This window comes from Prinia subflava, chromosome 10 (assembly GCF_021018805.1).
Source record: "Prinia subflava isolate CZ2003 ecotype Zambia chromosome 10, Cam_Psub_1.2, whole genome shotgun sequence".
NCBI classification, from domain to species: Eukaryota; Metazoa; Chordata; class Aves; order Passeriformes; family Cisticolidae; genus Prinia; species Prinia subflava.
The window spans coordinates 3,192,528-3,212,188 of NC_086256.1; the positions used below are offsets into that span (position 1 = coordinate 3,192,528).

At 46.8% G+C, this 19,661-nt stretch overlaps 1 protein-coding gene across 2 annotated transcripts; it reads left to right on the forward strand.

The window, feature by feature from the left end:
- The first annotated feature begins 1,898 nt into the window (after positions 1-1,898).
- On the forward strand, positions 1,899-19,478 carry LOC134555411 (cytochrome P450 2J2-like). 2 transcript variants are annotated; one of them, XM_063406973.1, is made up of 12 exons: positions 1,899-1,988; positions 2,678-5,287; positions 6,106-8,335; positions 9,228-9,518; positions 11,055-11,217; positions 11,859-11,999; positions 13,925-14,085; positions 14,889-15,065; positions 15,614-15,755; positions 16,319-16,506; positions 17,797-17,935; positions 18,401-19,478. In XM_063406973.1, exons 4-12 carry the CDS (start codon positions 9,312-9,314, stop codon positions 18,577-18,579), a joined length of 1,497 nt encoding a protein of 498 aa, XP_063263043.1. In that variant the 5' UTR covers positions 1,899-1,988; positions 2,678-5,287; positions 6,106-8,335; positions 9,228-9,311; the 3' UTR covers positions 18,580-19,478. The 2 variants fall into 2 exon arrangements, with proteins under 2 accessions (XP_063263043.1, XP_063263044.1); XM_063406974.1 differs by lacking the exons at positions 1,899-1,988; positions 2,678-5,287; positions 6,106-8,335; positions 9,228-9,518 and adding an exon at positions 10,023-10,132.
- Positions 19,479-19,661: the final 183 nt, after the last annotated feature.

The following is a 19,661-nucleotide window of genomic DNA, read 5'->3' on the forward strand; positions in this document are numbered from 1 at the left end:
TTTGTCTGTGTAGGTGGTGGTTCTTTGACTAAAACACGAGACCCACATTTTCCTGCAAGGCTGTCCCACCCCAAGCATTGCAGCTTGGTTGCTGCAAGAGAGGTTTCTCCCCTGGAGTCAGTGTAACATCAAACCTTTCCTCCCACTTTTTCTCTTGATCATCTCCTCTAAAACGACTCAGAGAGCTGCCCAAGAACAGCTGGGTAGGTAGGAGGAATTTAATGAAGATGCCTTTACTTCCCCATCAAGCTGGAGAACTGAGCCATGGTGCTCACTCCTTCTCCCCTTCTTGTCTGTAGGAATTTTCTAACAGTGCTGGTGAGCTCAGACCCATTTTTCCCCTGTGATTAGATGGCAGAAAACAAGGGGAACTTGCTCCTTTTCTTTTAATATATTAGCCAGCTATGGTTAATGAAAAACTGAAAGGTAATTTTTAACTGTAGAGTGAATAAGATGTAGTTTTAAAGGGGAGCAAAGTATCCCTGAGGATGGTGGCATTAAGTATGGATAAATAATGTACACGACTATTTGGGAAGCACCTTACTTACCTGTCTAAAACACCTGCCCTCCTACTCAGATGGATGAATTTATGGCTTTGTTATAAATTTCCTGAAGCCTCAGCTTCCTAACCTTGAAACATTCATTCAAAGTAGCTATAGCTTTACAAATAGATTATTTTTTTTTTCAGATATAGAGTTTTTCCATCTGTTTGTTCCATTTTCCCATCTGTTCCTCCAGCCTCATAGTCTTGTTCAACCTGTTTATGAAGATTGCCTTTAAGCGAATATATACATATACATACATATAGATATATATATAACCCTTTTTTTCTATTCCAGGACAATTGTTTCTTTTGCAGTGGTTTGGTTTGTTCTTAAACTGCATCTCTGAACTTCTGTAGGCACTCTTTTTGCTAATCCATTCACCTTTCTGATATGCATTGTCATCCTTCAATGTGCTGGTTACAGTTTGAGGCCACCAGGAATTCCTGCCAGATGCAGGGTGACCTCTGTGGCAGGGCCAGACCACGAGCTGCAGCCACACCCCAGTGAGAAAGCCAGCACATCCCATGGAGGTGACATTCTGGTGTCCAGCTGGGTGCCACAAAGGTGGGTGACACCAGGAGTTCTAGCAGACAGTCCAACCCTCCACCACAGTGTCAGTCAGTCCCTGCTCAGGAGCTCTGCTCTCGTTCTGCTCTCACCACCCAGGTGAAGGTGGTCTTGTAGCAGCTCCCAAGGCTCTGCTTTCACTGAAGAACCTCTAGTATCTCCTGAGTAGTGACTAAGTAGAGATTAAGGTACCTAATGCAGTCCCCAGCCTGACCAATCTGGAAAAAATTCCCTGGAATCAGCAGCCAATATTGTATTACAGTTAGATCAGAAGCTGCACTGGATTTCTCTCTGTATTTGTCTGAGAGGCACAAGTAAGCACCCTCAGAGAAGGGATCATTTCTGCTGCAGAGAAGGAGCAAATATGAGTCTCTCCAGGCCACCCAAAAAAAGTGATTTTTGATTTGTCAAAATAATCCTTTAAGCAGAGGAATTGAGAGCTTGGAAGATATCCAAAAATGTGTTAATCTAAACTTTTTTAATTTCTCTTTTTATGTAAGGAAGGGGGGGAACTAATAATAAGCTTGTAAATCATGTGGTTAAGTTTAAAGAAAAATGCTTTGGGAAAGTTTTCTAGCCTCCTGCAAGACATTTTGTTTTTATTCCTTCTGTCTCTGCAAGACTTTTGCCTTCTACTGTTTGCCAGCAGGATTGGAAAAATTCTACTGGTCCTGTCATCGCAAGGGACGCTTGTGGAATTGTTTTATTGTTACCCTTCTCCTTCTGGTAGGATGAGATCAGTCTCTTCATTTAGCTCAAGTCAAGGCGTCTTCTCTCTCGTTCCAGATGTGCTAAGCTGCTTGTAAACAACGAGTGCCTTTGTTAAATTGTCGGGTGTTCGTGAGCCTTTGAAGATTGCTGGGCTCCACATTTCAGGTAAAAGGGCTCGCAGGAAGCCTCTGGGGCAGAGGAGACCCCATTTCCACTTTCCATGCAGGAGGATTTTCCCAGGAGGACTCACTGCACCGGCTTTCCAGACTAAAGACAACACTGATATCTTTTGAAGGTTTTTCAAGAGCATCTTGCTGATGTTGGGGAGAGGGGAGCAGCGTTCTGCAGCAGCCCCTCCTCTTGGTCTTGGCATTATTTTAGAGTGGTCTTGTGGCCACTAAGCAGAAATGAGCTATAAATTTACTCCAAGGGCTGCTGTTTGGGCCACGGGATTTTAAGCACAAGAAGCCAGTCCTGCATGTTTTGTACCAAGCCCAAGGCTTTACCTACCAGCTCAGCATGGAAAGTTTATCCATTACCAACCTGTGTCTGTTGGGTTCCCTTTGTTCCCAGAAAACAAAAGCTCTGTGTTCACAGCTAAATCCCCCCATCCAAGCATTTCCTGTAACAAAACAAAAGCTGCTAAATAGGAACGTTACTCCCTCTGGGAAACGCTGCATTCCCTCACGTTCACGGTATGCAATATTCTCTTAGTTCACTGATTTTGTTACTTTTTACAGTTCGGTTTCCATACGCTGCTGCTCATGTGTGGTGCCAATGCTGCTGGTGATGAATTTCTCGCGGAGCTGACTTGAGCACTGTCTCTCTGTAGTAATCATTTTCTGTCTCCCCAGCGTTTAGCTGAGTACATCGTCTCCAAGACCTTTCACCAAGCATCCATCAGCAAGGAGTTCAAGCTAAGCAAGACATTACCCCGTTCCAGAGGCTGAGCAAATCACATGCCTACGCTGTAACTAATTATTTCTATTGGCTGATTGGTTTTTAATGCATCTGTTTTACAGGTAAACAGATTTATCTTAGGAAGGCATAGATAATAATGATGCTGGGGTTTTTTTATTCATTGCCCTCCATCGGAGACTGAAGGGCTGGATGCTGAAATAGGTGTCACTTAGCTGTGCAGTCCCTTGATTTTTGTACCTAGGCAGAATGAGCATCTGGGATTGCTGGCCAAGATTGGGAAAGCCTGAAAAACTTGTGGAGCCTTCTAAAAGACTCCATAAATGGATAACATTAACTGTGTGTTAATTTATCCAATTCCAGCTCCTTGTGAACCTCCCCTTTATAAAACAGAATGTTTTGTAATTGCCAGATTCCCTGGAAAAGCAAATTTCTGGTGCAAGGAGCCCACAGCATGGATCTCACACGCAGACAACACAGGAGCATCAGCCATTTGTGATGTCCCACTCACCTCCCTGATCCCAGGTGCAAATCTGATCATGGAGATCTTGCCAAGCCATGGATCAAGGAGACCCAAAAATCAGTGCTTGACCCAAAGTGCTTAAGATTGAAGTCCCAGAAGGGTAGATGGAAGCACAGGAGACAGAAAAGCTCTGCTCACTGGTATAATTTAGATACAACCAGGGGATAGCAATAAGGGAATGGATCCTCGATAGCCTTTTCAGGGTTACAAATTATGGAAAGGGAAGAGCTTCCACGTTAAAATTCTTAGAGGGAGATGTCATGTATGTGTATGGTAAAGCCATGGGCACAGAGCATTTTCTTGGTGATGTCCTCATCCACACCACTCCTGCATGTGTTTTAAACTTGTTTTTGAAGAAATGTTGGTCTTAAAACCAAAAATCTATTGCTAGAGGTACTCAAGAGTGGCAGTGGCTGCTTCAATCTATCATGGCCAGGGTGAACCCAGGTGCAAGTGTGGCTCTCCCATTCCTGGACTTTTCTGCTTTGGAAAGACCCTTCTTTTTCTTTCCACCACTGCCAAAAAAAGAAAAAAAAAAGAAAAAAAAAAAAAAAAAAAAAAAAAAAAAAAAAAAAGAAAAGGTGAGGGGGTTGTTTGGCTTTCAGTGTAAATTTTACCAGGGCCAGGTTTTCCTGCCTGCCCTCCCAGGGCTGGGGAAAAGTAAGACCTTTACCTGCTGCTCACTGCCGGGCAGGGGGCACCACGAAGGAAGCAGGACCCAGCCGTCTGGCGGCGGCTTTTTTCGGCTGGATTTGGGCTCGCCTGCCGGGCTGGGGTTGCAGCTGGCTGGCCTGATCTCCCTCCCTCCCACCGGCTCTCACTGGGAGCAGAACATGCCTTCTCCTGCTGATTTCTGCTTGCCATATTGATTGCAGCAGGGTATAATGGAGACAAGTCAGGCAGAAAGCCAGCCACCCTTGGGAATGATTAAAGAGCGAGCAGAAAAGGACAGAAGTGAAGAAAAACAGGCTGACACTTAGGACGTGGTGGATTTGGAGCAAATTATGCCCTTTTCCCCACCTCACCCCCGCGAGGTGCCCGGGACGGTTCAGCGGCGCCTCTATTTCAGCTCTGCCCAAAAGAAGCATCATATCGACCCCCGTGAACGCGGGGAACAAAATCCCCAGAACGTGTACAATATCCCTATTGTGCATGGATTTGCAGCCTGATTATTCAGAGCATAGCCAAGGAAAGGTAAGGCTATGACCCATTGTTTTCCTGCGATCAATTGAATACTGTCATTTGCATTTAAAACGCTCTAAATTCGCACTGTCAATATGCCAAACAGCTGCTCGAGCTTTTCAGCATTCCATGGTGACAATCACACTATCATACATCATTGGCACCAGGATTTGCAATACTCTCAGTGTCAAAATTTTGTGGGTTTTTTTAAGAGGAAAAAAAAAATCCTCCCCTCCCCCCAAAATACCCAAACCTGTGAAAAATCCACTTTTAAAATGATGGCGTTGGATGCTGCTAAGCAGGCCTTCACAGATGCCAACATATCAAAATTCATCTCTTTTCTTCCTCTCCTACAATTAAAAGGTAGTTAAGAAAGAGGCTGTTCCTGATAGACCCACCTTCTGTTTTCTCCTTTGTATGCGTATTATTCATTAGCAGTCTAATAAGAGTTTCAAAATGCTCTGTGCCTCTGCCAGCAGGGCATATGTATGTAGACATGTGCTTGTGACAGATAAGTACATAAACAGCATATTGGCACCAGAAAGACATCTGTGCCTAGAAAAACGCTTGTGATATGTACATAAATGACATTTTAGCTCTAGTCAAGTCCTTGTGGCTTTGAGAGGAATATGTGACTGTACTCTTCTCTGTGAATACTGAAAAGGTGCGCCTTCGACGGGAGAGTTTTCCGGAGGTTTACGGGGAGCCGGAGGATGCGGAGCTGCAGCCCAGGTTGCGGCAGACGGAGGCAGAGCCGTGCCAGGGGAGGGTGGGCGCTGCCTCTGGCGCTGCCGCGGGCGCGGCCCCGGGGGGAGCACCCGGCACCCCCAAATCTGACTCGGTGCGTCCGGATGGGATCTGCCTGCGGGGCGGCGCTGGCAGCGGCGGCTGCGGAGGGAATAAAACCTTGGAGCAAAAAGCCAGGGGTGATCCAGGGTCAGGGGGCACAGGGAGGGCTCCCTGCAGCGCTTTCTGCTACCTGCATTTAATTATCTGGCTGAAGTCTGAATGCAATCCCTTCACAACTGGCTTCTACAGCAGAAAGGGACATTTTGGGCTGTTACAGAAGGGGACTGAGCATCCCCATCTTCTGGGGTCCTTCCCAGATGGCACAGCCGGAAACTGTAGGTCTGCTCACACCACTTGGTTCAGGCTCGTAATGCCTCAGTTTGCCCTTTCCTGGTGACAGCTCCCTGGCTTAGAGCTCTAATGAGAGCTCTAAGCTCTAATGAGAGCTCATGGAAATGTTGTGGCCAGGAGGTTACAGGTGAGAGGTCTATGGTCCCAGGAAAACCTAGAGGTTATTTGCACCTAGTCTGGCTGAGGGAGGAGAGAGAGAAGATCAAAATTGGAGGCACTTTAGTATTCACCATACACACAGAGCAGTAAATATGGACTCAGCTTCCTGATTCTGGGCATTGAAGCCAAAATCTGGGATATATGGGAGCCCTTATGTCCCAGTGAAATCCCACAAGTGGGGAACTTCAGCCTAAGAAGGGAGTTCAATCATGTGTTTCCTGAGTTTACTCCAGGAGGTTTGGGTGCCCCAGCACTCTCAGTTCTGGGCTTTCTGAAATTACAAATCCTCTGTAGATTTCATTTGATCCAGAAACTAAATCCTGAAAGGAAATGAGTGTCCTAATCTGTCACTGACTCCAGGTTCATGAAGACTCACATGGGCTGGACCATGGAACAGCAGCTGCACCTGTGTGAAAACCTTCAGGGACGTGGCATTAAGACACATATCGGGGTGGTCGCTGCCGTTCAAGAGCTTGCCTGTGGTGAAAATGGCCTCACTTCCTTGGGTCTGACATGAGGAGAGAGACAGCAAAATACTCCTTGCTGGAAATCAGGATGGGTCCTTGGACTTCTCTGGAGCCTGTTTGTTGACGTGACCTGAGCACACATCTCCCCAGGTGGGTGGGAGTCTCACACCTCCAATGTGATGGATGGAACAACAGTGGTGGATGAGCTGTTACTTGCCTGAAAAAAAAGTGTTTTGGGGGAAAATTGTCTCCAGTCATTCTCATTTTGCATGTGATTTTTCCTACATATGTTTCTAATCATTAAGAAATTCTGTAGCTTAAATAATGCTCTGAAAGTACGGTAACTGTTGGACTACATTCTGTTGTAACCTTATTGAATTTCGCTTCTCTGGAAAAAATAATGGGATACTATATCTTGAAAAACAAATGGTAATTGCATTTTTAACAGAATGTTTCTCTTTGTGTTTCAAAACCTTCTGCACACAGTTAGACATCTAGCCAGGGAAGAAGGTACAAAGCATATGGGCCAATTTCTGTCTCTTGGCTGTTCAAGATGCCTTAATATTCAGGCAGTGATGTGTGTGTGTCCGTGCAATATGGCACAATTTATCTACGTGGTATCCTCGAGCTCAGGTGAGGTGGTGAGAAGCTGTGTACTGGGGTCAGGGGAGGTATTTGAGGAGAAACTGGGGGAAGGTGGGTCTACATCCTGTTCCCTACTAGATGTGTGAGGATGTGCACCTCTTATGAATTCAAATTGATTTTATTTGATCTGCAGAAGACCAATGTTCCAGCATTCATGGTGCTGACCTCAGGAACAGCTTCATGCTACAGGTGACCAGGATCTTACAGATAAGGATGTTTCAACACTGCAGAGATTGGAGTTGTCCAACAACCTTGGCACTGTCCATGTGCCACGGTGACGTGACTTCCTCAGAGCTTTGGGGATTTGCACGTGTGAGAACTGGGTTGATTAAAGCCTGGGACCCGAAACAGCTTCACCACAGTTTGATAACATGCTGGTGTTACTGTCTGCCAAGGTTAGGAGAGCCCTGGTAATACTGGAAGGCTCTTCTCTAATTCTTTGTAAATCTGGCATGTGAAGAACTTTGTGAGGGGATACATTTGGACATGTGAAGCTTCAAGGCAAAGGAATAGACTTGAGGTTTCTGACTGACAAGACACATGTGAGTACATGCAAAATGTGCTCCTCCTGCTAAAAATAACATTTCTCCTGTCAACCACGATGCACCCACCCCCACAACACCACCCAGAAGAACACATTAACACCTTGGCTTTGCACGTAGCCCGATTCACAGCAGCCACAAGTGGTGGAGGGATCTGCACTCTGTGCATGCTGACAAATCATATGGCACAGCGAGGAACAGAGGAGTGAAACTGGGCTAGCAGAAGTTGACGCCTTATCATCACAGTCCCTCTGAGCATGCTGTAGGCTGACACCTCCACCAACCGAGTCATCTCCCCGGCGCCAGGATGAGGAGCACGAGCCTGCTATCCTGATTTAGCCTCTGGTAAGCCAGGCTTGGCTTGCCACACCAGGAAGGCTGGAAGAGGTGCACGGATGCAAATGGTGCAGGAGCACCGTGGGTGCGCCGGCAAGAGGAGAAGCAAAGCACATCCAACCACTGCTGCTCACAGCTGTGCTATGGGGACATGTGAAATGTGCTTTAGACACAAGGGATGTGAGATGTTTCTTCCATTGCTTCTCCCCGTTTGCTGTCTAATCCCAGCTTGGAACATGTAAATAATGTTTCAAACCAAGAAGGGTTGGGCTGCAGATAACTATTGCCCCTAAAAAAGACTCCTGCCATAGCCAAGGTGAGGTCTGTCAGCCTGTGTGTGCTTCTAAGATAATGAAAAACACGGACAGCAAAGCTTTTTAAAATGGTGAACGACTAGAGGATACCAGATTTTTTTCCCAATTATTGTTTCCTATGAAAAGCTACACTTTTTTCCTTAAAAGTTAAAGCTTTCTTTAAACCTGAAGACACCCTACTCATGGCTGAAGGTTTGAACTAGAGAGTCTTTAAGTTCCTGTTCAACCCAAACCATCATAGGATTCTATGGCAGTAAAAGCTGACCATCCTTCAGAATTTCTCACAGTAAGTTCTAGGAAAATAATTTGAAAACTCATTATTTATACTTTTGCTTTAGTATAAATTTGGATTCTTTGTAAAAGTAAATTTTGTAAAAGGAATTAAAACAAAAGAAAGAGAAAGCTGGAATCAAGTTGTAGCTAAGTATCAGCAGGTGACAGAAGATTGATTCTAAGTCATAGAGGTCACTGTCAGTCCACTGCAGCCTTCCCCCAGGACAGCGTGAAGCTTTATTCAAAGAAGATTTTAGGAAAACCCAGGAGATTTAAATGCATAAGTTCCAATTCCATGGCAAGCACATGAGCCTATGTTCTCACTCTCGAAATTAAGCTCCTTTAACTCTCATTTGTGTTGCTGGGAGAGCCCTGGGCCCCTGCAGCTCTTCCCTTGTCTGAACCTCCCCTGAGGGCTCTGGCAAAGCCAGGAAGGCTTTGGTGGGCACTGAAGGCACCCAGCCCTTTGCAGATGGTGCTTAGCCCTTAACAGGATCAGCCCCTCAGCCACTTGTGTGGTGTCCATCACCTCAGATGCCTCCCCATCCCCGAACCTGCGCACCCACCACATGTGATCAGCCCCTAAGCTGCTTTCACCTCACCTCGAATGTTTGCCGTGCTGATAATCCCAGTGGGGTGTCTGTATAAAGGAGCCCCTTGTTCAGGGTAAAAGGGAGGAATGTTCTTCTATAAGAAAGTTAGGAAGTTGACAGAGATATAAAGCTAAACGTTTGCGAGATTGCTTTCGATTGGCCAAACGTTGTGAGGTTTTGGGGTTGTTTTTGGAGATCCTGGTGTTTAAAGTTAGTTTTTCAGCAGGTGATCTGGCAGCAGCTGTATATGGAAAAGCAGCTTCTGTCCCCAGTCAGCCATCAGCATTTCAGCTTTTTTTGTTTCTTCTCCAGTCCTTGCTTACTCCTGTGTTAGCAAATGTAACACCAGAATCGAGTCCCTTCCTGGGATGAAAACCTGCGAGTTCATCAGCCAAGATGGAGCTTCAGTTTTGGCCTGGTTTGGTGTCTGTCTTGAACAAGCTGAATGGTTGGATGCTCTTGGTGGTTCTGGTCGTGTCTCTTTTGATTACTGACCTTGTGAAAAAGAGACGACCCAGGAATTTCCCTCCAGGGCCGCAGCTCTTTCCTCTCGTGGGAACCTTTGTGGACTTTAAGCAGCCCCTCCATCTCGCACTGCAGAAGGTAAGAGCTCCATGGACATTTTCCCTGTTAACAATATCCTACCCTTCCTCTTATCACCACACTGTGAAGCAGCAAGGGCAACTTCTGCAGAACTGGGAGATAACTCCCAATAACCACAGGAGACAGAATGACCCTTCTTGGTTTTCTCTCTCACTATCACCTCCTCTTCCAGGGGAGTAGGATGGTCCAATGGGAAAGAAATCCATAACAGGGGAAGACCTACACGTTCCTCCTTTTTCTTCCCATCTGATTGTGACCATTTCCTTCTGGACCCCAGAAAGGGCTCGGAAGGGCTGGGCCAGACTGGGAGGCAGATGAAAAGTGCTGTGTGACAGCTGAAGTGTTTGGAGATCACCTCTGGAAATTGTCCTGTCACTGTCTTTGCTCAGAGGCCAACAATTCACCCCATCACATCTGAAAGAAACATTTAAAATCCTGAGTTATGTCCTGTAGCTCCTTCTGTGTTGCAGAAAGAGGCAGTGATCTCTCTAGAAATGTTTCCACAGCTTTGACTCCCACCAGACACAAAAAGAGAGAGGTTTTATACATGCTGAGTATTCCTGTCTGAAAAGGTGGAAGAAGTTCTGACATGATGGCTGCAGAAATCCTTTCTGGTGACTATTTGTCTCTTGCTTTTGCTTAGCAGGCTGACACCAGCCTGTCTGCCCTGGGTGTTCTCAGGCCACCAGCACGGGTGGTCCCTGAGGGAATCCTTGGGGAAGGCTGAGGCAGCGAGTTCAGGATATTTTGTCAATACACACAGTTATTAAGAAAATTAATCCCATTTATTTACAAGCACACAATGGCTGAGACACCCATTTGGTCCCAGGCTGGTTTCACGAGTCACCACAGCAGTTTGGGGTGACTCTGCGTGTCCTTTCATGTAGATTCATTCCAAGGAGAGGATGAGCTCCTTGACAGAGAGAAGATATGATCCCCTTTTTACTCTTACACATCTCAGAGGAGACACTAATGCCAGCAAAGTCCATGGCTGCAATTTGGCCATAAATGCAGTCAGGCTTAAAATCAGAAGTACATTTCTAGCAATAAGCAGTTAGGGCTGCTGTCTAAAAGGGAGAGCTGGAGAAGAAACCACACTACTCAAGACACAAAGTTGATGAAAGGGATAATTTTTTATGCTTTGCCCTCCGCAGGAAGAGCCTGAGTGTGGTGACCCAGATGGTGGGACAGAAAGGGACAGAGCAGATGCCCATCAGTTACAGAGCAAGTTATATCCTTGTTACAAGCCAAACTGATGTAAACACCTGGTAAAGCCCAGGTCACCACAAAAAACAAATATAAGCAAAGCATCTCTCCCACACTACAGCTGTCCAGCCCTTTTTATGCCTTCTCCAGCCTTCAGGGAGTAGCTTAGATTGGATGGGACCTGCATGCTTGGGTTTGGGTTTCTCTAAAGTCCCTTTACTTCAAGCAGGGTTTAATGCAAATTCAGATTTCCCTGTTCAAGGTCTTGGCCTGGTGAGTTTTGAACATCCCCATCTTCTTGTTCTCAGAGGACAATGGACTCTCTTTCAGCTAACGGGTCGCTATGGGAACATCTTCAGCGTGCAGTTTGGAAGTCTGACATTCGTGGTGGTCAACGGGTACCAGATGGTGAGAGAAGCTCTTGTCCACCAGGCTGAAGTGTTTGCTGATCGGCCAAATATTCCACTCCTCCAAGAAATATTTAGAGGCTTTGGTAAGCACAGCCACCAGGATTTTGGGACAAAACTTTCATCTCTTTGGAATGATAACTGTTACAGGGAAAGAAACAGGTTGAATTCAACCCTTGCAAACTGCACCTGTAAAAGCTTGCACAGGAGAAGGCAAGAATTGAGTTCACACTAATAATCTCACAGGGGTATGTTTTATTGTCTGTGAGATTTAGGGATGAGGATGGGCTCAAAACCAGATTTTAATGAAAGAGGAGAAATAAACACAAGCTACCCAAAGGTCGATACACTTCCAGCGTTTCCCCTTGGTTTTCATTTCTCCTTTACTTTTTCCTGCCTGGGTTGCTCACAGCTCCAGAGACGGGGTGCTCCTGCCTGCAGCTCTGCCAACAGCGTGATAGTACTCAGAGTATTTTGGCTTACACCTTTTTTTCCCACACAAAGTGACAAAGTAGCAGATTAAAGCAATTCCATAAAGCTAGATCTTTAGCATAAGCCAATTACTCTTGAATTTTAATTCCCAGGCAAAGCCATAGCCTTTTCCACATCCACGAGCTTTGTTTGCCTTGGTTTGGGGTTTTTGTCCACAAAGAATGGCCGTTTCAGAATCCTAACACTCACAAATGACTCAGAGAGAGGATTGTTCACCTGTTTTTTCCACCTGCAGGGCTCATATCATCCAACGGGCACATATGGAGGCAGCAGAGAAAGTTTGCTTTAGCAACCCTGAAAAGCCTTGCTGTAAATTTTGAGGAAAAAGTGCAAGAGGAGAGTCGGTACCTCGTGGAGACGATTGAGGAGGAGAAAGGTGAGGGTTAATGCACTGCACTGTGCTCAGAGCTTCCAGCTAAATGAAGGATGAGAAGTAAAACTCTTACCCCAACGCAGCTCCAAATGTGCAAAACATTTCTTCGATAGCTCAAACCTCTATCTTACACTTCCAGACTGTGCCTTTTAGCATTTATTTTAGACCTCAGGCCTCCTATTTCAGTTGTTCCTTATTAATATTAAGCAAATATATACTAGGCAGTTACTAAAACATGAGTGTTTATATGGCTAAGGAAGTGTCTCATGCATTCTGCAAAGGAATAGAAATGCAACTCTCCTGCTATCAGGCACTTCCACTCAGAGGCTTAGTTAACCTCTGCTTGTCCTTGGTTTCGCAAAGTATTTTAAAACTTGTTTAGTCAGGCTTTCCTTTTGTTTCGCACACAGATGAAGCGTGTGCCTTGCTCTTTTATGGTCCAGCTTTTAAAAACTGCCAGAGGGATATTAGTAAGAATAATTTGTATGTTGGTACATGGGTGATGTTGCACTTCAGCTTTAAATAGAAGCAGATGGGGTTGAGCTAATTCTATGGAGCTATATATAGTAAACAAGAAAGATCTAAAAAGGAATTGTGAAATTATATACTAAACTTGCTCCATTTTAATTGCTGTTGACTGAACAGTCCAAATACTCCATGTTGCCAATCGATTATAGTCTTCTATAGTCGTAATCAATAACCTAATTAAGCTGCTGGTTTGGGCCTTTCTTCCCATTACTAATGACAAACAGTGATCATGTCCATCACTCTAATATCTGAGCACCAGCCCGGTTTAATTACTTTCTTGAAGAGCAGAGAGATCAGCAGTGCTGTGAGGAGTGCCTTGCATTTCAAAGTGATGCTCAGCAGCAGCTCAGGGCTGGGCTGGGCTTGTCACTGAGGTCAGTCTCTTGTCACAGCAAGGGGCTCTCCAGGCTGCTGAAATGTGCCCAAGGAGATGGAGTCTCTGCTCAGCAGCCCTCTCAGGGAACACAGATGTGACAAGCATCACGTCACACTTCACTGCATAACTGTGCTCTGTGGCCACATGAGCTATTGCTGGGGTTCACAGGTGGGCACAGAGACCTGCAACCCTCTCCCCTCTCTCCTCCAGCTCCCTTGATTTCTTCTTGGGGGACAACTACAGCCCAGGACAATGGCATTTTTGCTGTGTGGTTGTCCTGGGCTCCCTGCCCTGGGTGAAGCTTTGAGGGACCCTCTCGTGGCATATGAAATTGGCACCAAACACACGTTGGAGTGGGCAAAGTTGACAGCCATAGCGTGGCATGCTGCTGCTTGTTTTCCCTGCAAAACACTTCAGACCTGCTCGGGCAGCTCAGTGCTAATGTCACTGCCTGCCAGCAGCCTGGGCTGACACGGGACAGGATGTCCTGGTGCCCAGGCTCCAGAGGGATGCTGGAGGTGATGGGGGTGGTGGGAACCCCAGGGCATGGGGTGGAACCTGAGAACCACCATGGGTGAGAAGCAGGTGAGGTCTCACTCCAACTCACAGCTGTGGATCTGGTGGTTTGTGCTGAGACTGAACAGGAAAAAAGAATGAAAGCTGTCTTCAGAATCATAGAGTCAAGCAGAGGTTTATGTTGGAAAAGATCCTTAAGTTCATTGAGTCCAAACATTAACCCAGCACTGCCATGTTCCCCACTAAACCATGGCCCCAGTGCCACAGCCACACACCTTTCAAACACTTCCAGGAATGGTGACTCCACCACTGCCCTGGGCAGCCCCTTCCAAACCCTGCCATCCTTCCAAATGAAGACATTCCCTCATATCCAATCAAAATCTCCTCTGGCACAACTTTGAGGCTGTCTCCTCTTGTCCTGTCCCTTGTTCCTTGGGAGAAAAGTTGAACCCCCACCCGGCCACAACCTCCCTTCAGGAAGTTTCCTTTCCTTTTTTTTTTCCTCCAGGACAACCCTTTGACCCTCATTACAAAATTAACAGTGCTGTTTCAAACATCATCTGTTCCATAACTTTTGGGAGCCGCTTTGACTACCATGACAACCGTTTCCAGGAGCTGCTGCACTCCCTGGCCGAAACGCTGCTGCTCATCGGAAGTTTCTGGGGCCAGGTAAAGCCACTGGGGTATTTTTCCAGCTTCAGCTGCATGTAAGAGCTCAGAACCCGGGGTTTATAAGGCACTGATATAATCTGCCTTTTCCTGTAGAAAAAGAGCCATGTTTAAAGAAAAATGACCATGAGAATTGTTCATATTAGATCAGATTTATACACAAAGTCTATCAGGAAATTAAGGAAATAAGTTAAAATTATTTGGGCACCTGGAGAAAAAAAATACTACAGGATTTTTGAAACTAATCTTATGCCTGACATAGCTAAAGAACAACAGGAAAATCTTTAAAGTATCTGTTTCTACAAAAAGAAGAATTAGTAACACTATGAAAATTCCTATCTTTTCCCTCATCCATATCCCAACCAGTTTCTTAAATAACTTCTATTTATGAAAAAATGAGATTCTATGTTTAGAACCAAAATAAGTGTATTTGGTGATGTATTTTCTGTGTGGCCACATACCACGGGTCAGGTCTGATCTCTGTCCCCTCCATTGGGGCACACTAAGAGGCTCATCTGCATCCACCTCACCTGTGGCCACCTCACGTCAGGGGGCAGCTTTGGCCACTCAGTATTTGAGAACTTTATCAGCAGAAAATACCTATCCAATTCTTATCTTGTTTGCACTTGTTTACACCTGTGTAAGTAAATTTGTACAAACTGGACTGTTATAGCAAGGATGACTCTTTTTCATGGTAGCAAGCAGAGTTAATCAATTATGTGAGAGTCCCATCCTCCCAACTATGATACCTGCTGCTTTCTAACTCAAGAAATGCTCTTTTGTTCTGTTTGATTTCTTACCAGCTTTATAATGCTTTTCCTTTGATCATGAGATGGTTGCCAGGACCCTTCAGGAAAATCTTCAGGCACTGGGAGAAGCTTCGGTATTTTGTCAAAGGCGTGATTGCAAAGCACAAGGAGGAATTGGACCAGTCTGAGGCAGGAGATTATATTGACTGTTACCTGAAGGAAATAGAAAAGGTAGGAGGGAAATAACTAAAACCACCTAAATATTAACCCATAATATGAGCAGAGAAGATTCAGGGCTGTTTTGTCAGGGGAGCTCTCGCCTCACATGTTGCCTTCCCCTCCCTACCTCTGCCACATCAAACTTCAGCAGCAGCAGAAGCCTGATCACTTTGAAAACACACAGATTTTTTTTTTTTTTTCATTTGAAGGGATTTACACTTTGTCTTCTTCCTTTTTTCGTTCTGTCACACGGCGTAGGAGGACTCTCAGGGAACATGTTCATGTTTCCATGAGCACTCGCAGGCCTGTGTTTGCTATTGTGAAACTTGACATTTAAAAATGCTACCTGCTTTCAAGAGCCACTCTACAGCAACCAGGCTGTCTTTCAAAACAATGCATAGGGCTTGAAATCCAGTGAAAGTAAAGGCTGGAAATTTCCAAGTCCAGGGGTAGATAAGAAAGGAGCAGCAGGACTTCAGTTATGCACAGGTGATTTTGGATTGGGTTTTAAAAGCATTCCCTCCAGAGTAAGAGTTTTCATTGCCTGTTTTTCCTCCAAGTTTAAGGGTGACCCCAGCTCCTATTTCCATGAGGAAAACCTGCTGTGCTCCACCTTGGACTTGTTCTTAACTGGGACTGAGACAACGGCGACCGCCATCCGCTGGGCTCTGCTCTACATGGCCGCGTACCCCCGCATCCAGGGTAGGGCCACTGAGGGGTCCTTTGCTTAGCCCAAAATTAGGTAAGGGAAACTCAGGGAACACAGTTATCCCAGCTCTGCCACGTCTTGGATGTGCTTGTGCCCCAGGTGTCCTCTTGGGAACCTTCTGAAGACTTAGGAGAAGCTGTTGAGGGAACTGGGAGTGTTTAGCCCAGAAAAAAGGAGAGTTGGAGGGCACCTTCTCCTGCTCTACAGCTCCCTGAAAGGAGGGTGCAGCCAGGGGGGGTCAGCCTCTTCTCCCAAGGAACAGGTGCTAGGACAAGGGGAAACGGCCTCAGGTTGTGCCAGTAGAGGTTTAGGTTGGATATTGGGGAAAATTTCTTCACTGAACAGGGGCTCCAGCCCTGGAACAGGCTGCCCAGGGGAGTGGTGAAATCACCCTGGAAGTGCTCAAAAGGAGTGTGCATGTGGCACTTGGGGACATGGTTTGGTGGCGGCCTGGCAGTGCTGGTTTAATGGTTGGACTCGATCCTTTTAGAGAGCTTCTCCAACCTTAAAAATTCTATGAAGTGGGATATTCTGAATTTCCTTTTGCTCCCTGCAGAGAAAGTTCAGCAGGAGATCGACGCCGTGGTCGGGCAGTGCCGGCAGCCCTCGATGGCCGACAAGGAGAAGATGCCCTACACCAGCGCCGTGCTGAGCGAGGTCCTGCGCGTGGGCAACGTGGTGCCCCTGGGGGTGCCCCGCATGGCCACCAGCGACACCACCCTGGCCGGCTTCCACCTGCCCAAAGTGCGTGGGGACCACCAACCTTCATCCCACCGGCCTTTATCCCATCGGCCTCCATCCCACCGGCCTTCATCCCACCAACCTTTGTCCCACCAGCCTTTGTCCCACAGCTTTCATCCCACCAGCCTTTGTCCCACCAGCTTTCATCCCACCGGCCTTCATCCCACCAGCCTTTGTCCTTCCAGCCTTCATCCCACCGGCCTTCATCCCACAGTTTTCATCCCACCATCCTTCATCCCACAGTTTTCATCCCACCAGTCTTCATCCCACTGGTCTTCATCTCACCAACCTTCATTCCACCAGTCTTTGTCCCATCAGCCTTCATCCCAGAGCTTTCATCCCACTGGTCTTCATCCCACCAGCCTTTAACCAAATAGTCTCCATCCCACCACCCTTCATCCCACCAGTGCAGGATCTCCACTGCCCAAGCCCCAAATCTCACCTGGAGGGGAACCAACCACCAGGATCTTATAGAAATACCACAATTATGTAAAAAATACAAGCCTTCTTGATGGATTCTGTGGGGCTGGTATGGGGTCTCACCTCCTTACAGAGGAGAATTGTGTGATCCTTATGGTGTTGGCTGTAATTTCATATTTTAAAAAGTTTATGCCTTAACTTTTGTAAAAGGCAACCTCAACAAAATTATGGGAATAGAGGGCTAGGAAACATAGGAAAGCAAACAATTTGGGTTTGTTAATTCTACACAGTATTAATAATCATCTATTAAAAATAGCACTTGATGAAGGGCAGATAATGAGGACTGTTTCACACACACTGTTCTGCAATTACAAAAGCAAATATGGGATTTATATATACCTGGTATCTTCCCTCTATACGACTGGTTGCAATGAGGCAAATTTTAAAAATGCATGCATTTTCCTCCACATGGATTAGGATATTTCTCTGGCTGATGGAGAATGTGGGGATAAACCAGATCAGTTTTATTTTTTCCTAAAAAAACACATTTAAACAAATCGATTGAAAATAACTTGATTAAATTCCTTCAAGTTCCTATGGGAATTCAGTGCTACCAATTTCAAGTTGGTTTGCATTAACATCACCTGTTACTGCAGCTCAGGGTGCAGATCAGCACTCGGTGATGTGCAAAGGCACACAGAAGTGAACAATCCTGCAGGCTTTCACCCTCATTTAATTACATAGCTTAAGGGGGAAAAACCCCCCCATTCTGCCCTTAAAACAGAGTAGTTTACAGAGCTAATAATAACCCGGTCTGGCAGCACTTCGGCTCCTCTGCGCCTCGTAATCGCCGCTTTTCTCCACCTCTCGCAGGGCACCACCCTGATGACCAGCCTGACTTCGATAATGTTTGACAAGAACGTGTGGGAGACTCCAGACACCTTTAATCCTGAACATTTCCTGGAAAACGGCCAGTACAGGAGGCGGGAGGCTTTTCTGCCCTTCTCTGCAGGTAGGATGATGGATGGGGAGGTGGCTTTTCTTTTTGCAAAGCTTTTATTTTTTCCCCAAGACACTGTGTACAGAGTAGGGGGTACCGTTGCTGTCCAGCTTCCAGCCCATCCCCACAGTGAAAATCCCAGTCACGGTTAATAGAGGCTGCTCGGAGCGGGAAGGAAATCAATTTGTTACTGCAGGATTAAAAAAAAAAAAAAAGAAAGGCTTTTTCTTCTCGCACAAGTTGCATAACTGGGCTGTTCAGACTGTTTCCGCTCTTCGCCTCTCGGAACAGGCGCAGTTTGCTCGGCAGTAAACTTCTGGGGAAGGTTTGAGCAGCTTGTGTGGGTGAACATTGCCACCTAACCTTTCCAGGGAGAAAAGCCGCCGCAGCCTGTGCGAGCCGGCGCGGCCAGAGGCGGCTCGGGGGCGGCTGCAGCTCGCTCAGGACTCTTTGGGGTTATTTGTGCTCCTTTTCCAGGCAAGAGGGCTTGTCCCGGGGAGCAGCTCGCCAGGACCGAGCTCTTCATCTTCTTCGTAGCCCTGCTGCAGAAGTTCACCTTCCAGGCCCCGGCAGAGGCCGCGCTGTCCTTCGCCTTCACGCTCAGCCTCACTCGCTGCCCCAAACCCTTCCAGCTCTGCGCCGTGCCCCGCGACTGAGCCGGGCCTGCCGCTGCCGCACAGCCCTGCAGCCTCACAAACCGGGAAATCCCCTTTCCCCACCACACCAGGGATTCTGGGCTGGAATGATGGGCCCTGGAGGTCCAGCACCTGCCAGCACCTGGGTGGCAGGGGAAGGGCACAAGGGCCACGTCCTGCACACTGCAGCACAACCTTTGTGGCTCTGTGCCTCATTCCTGCTCCCCGCTACCAGTCTGACAAAATGCACGGATGTAAGAGCCTTATTACCCAATCTCCACTGTCAGCAGGTCCCAGGAAGGTGTCTGCCAGCTGCAAACGCATGGTTTGATGTTGACTTTTCATGTTGGGAATGTGTCCATCACCCAAAGATGATTTACCAACCCCTAATGCTGTAGCACCCAAATAGCCAAGGGCTCCTGAGGTGTCCCTGCTCAGAGGGAGCAGCTGGCCTTGGACACAAGCTCTGGACTCATGATTTGGCATCAATTTGGACTTTCAGGTGGCCACAGCCAGTCCTGAGCCTCAGGTGGGCTTGGGCTCAGTGTGGTGGACACTCCCTGCAGCACCACACTGGTGCTGTGTGATGGAAACCACAGAATCAAGGAATAGTCTGGCTTGAAAGGGACCTTAAAGATCAACCCCTCTGCCACGGGCAGGGACACCTTCCACGAAATCAGGCTGCTCCAAGCCCCATCCAACCTGGCCTTGGACACTTCCAGAGATAAAAAATATCTAAGCAGAGATTCTGCAGCAGCAGCAAGCATTTTTTTGGATCTCAAAGTATATGGAAATTTCAATTAGGAGGCTACAGGGGAGCAGAAGCAGCTTCTGCCAAAGTGGGATGGCACAAGGAGCTGTGCTTCCAGCAGGTCTGGAAGGGCTATAAAAATATGATAGAGCAATTTTATATTAGAAAAGCAAAAGGTTTGTTCTAGTAAAATAGAAGTCAGAAAAGCTGCAATAAAGCAATCCCCTGGGGGTGCTGGGGAGCAGTTCACCTGAAGCGCAGCAGAAAGGGAAAGCAGAGGGTGCTGGAAGGGTCATGCCTGTGGCAGCTCAGCCCTGGCCCGCAGGAAGGAAGGGCTGGAACAGTGGCTTTG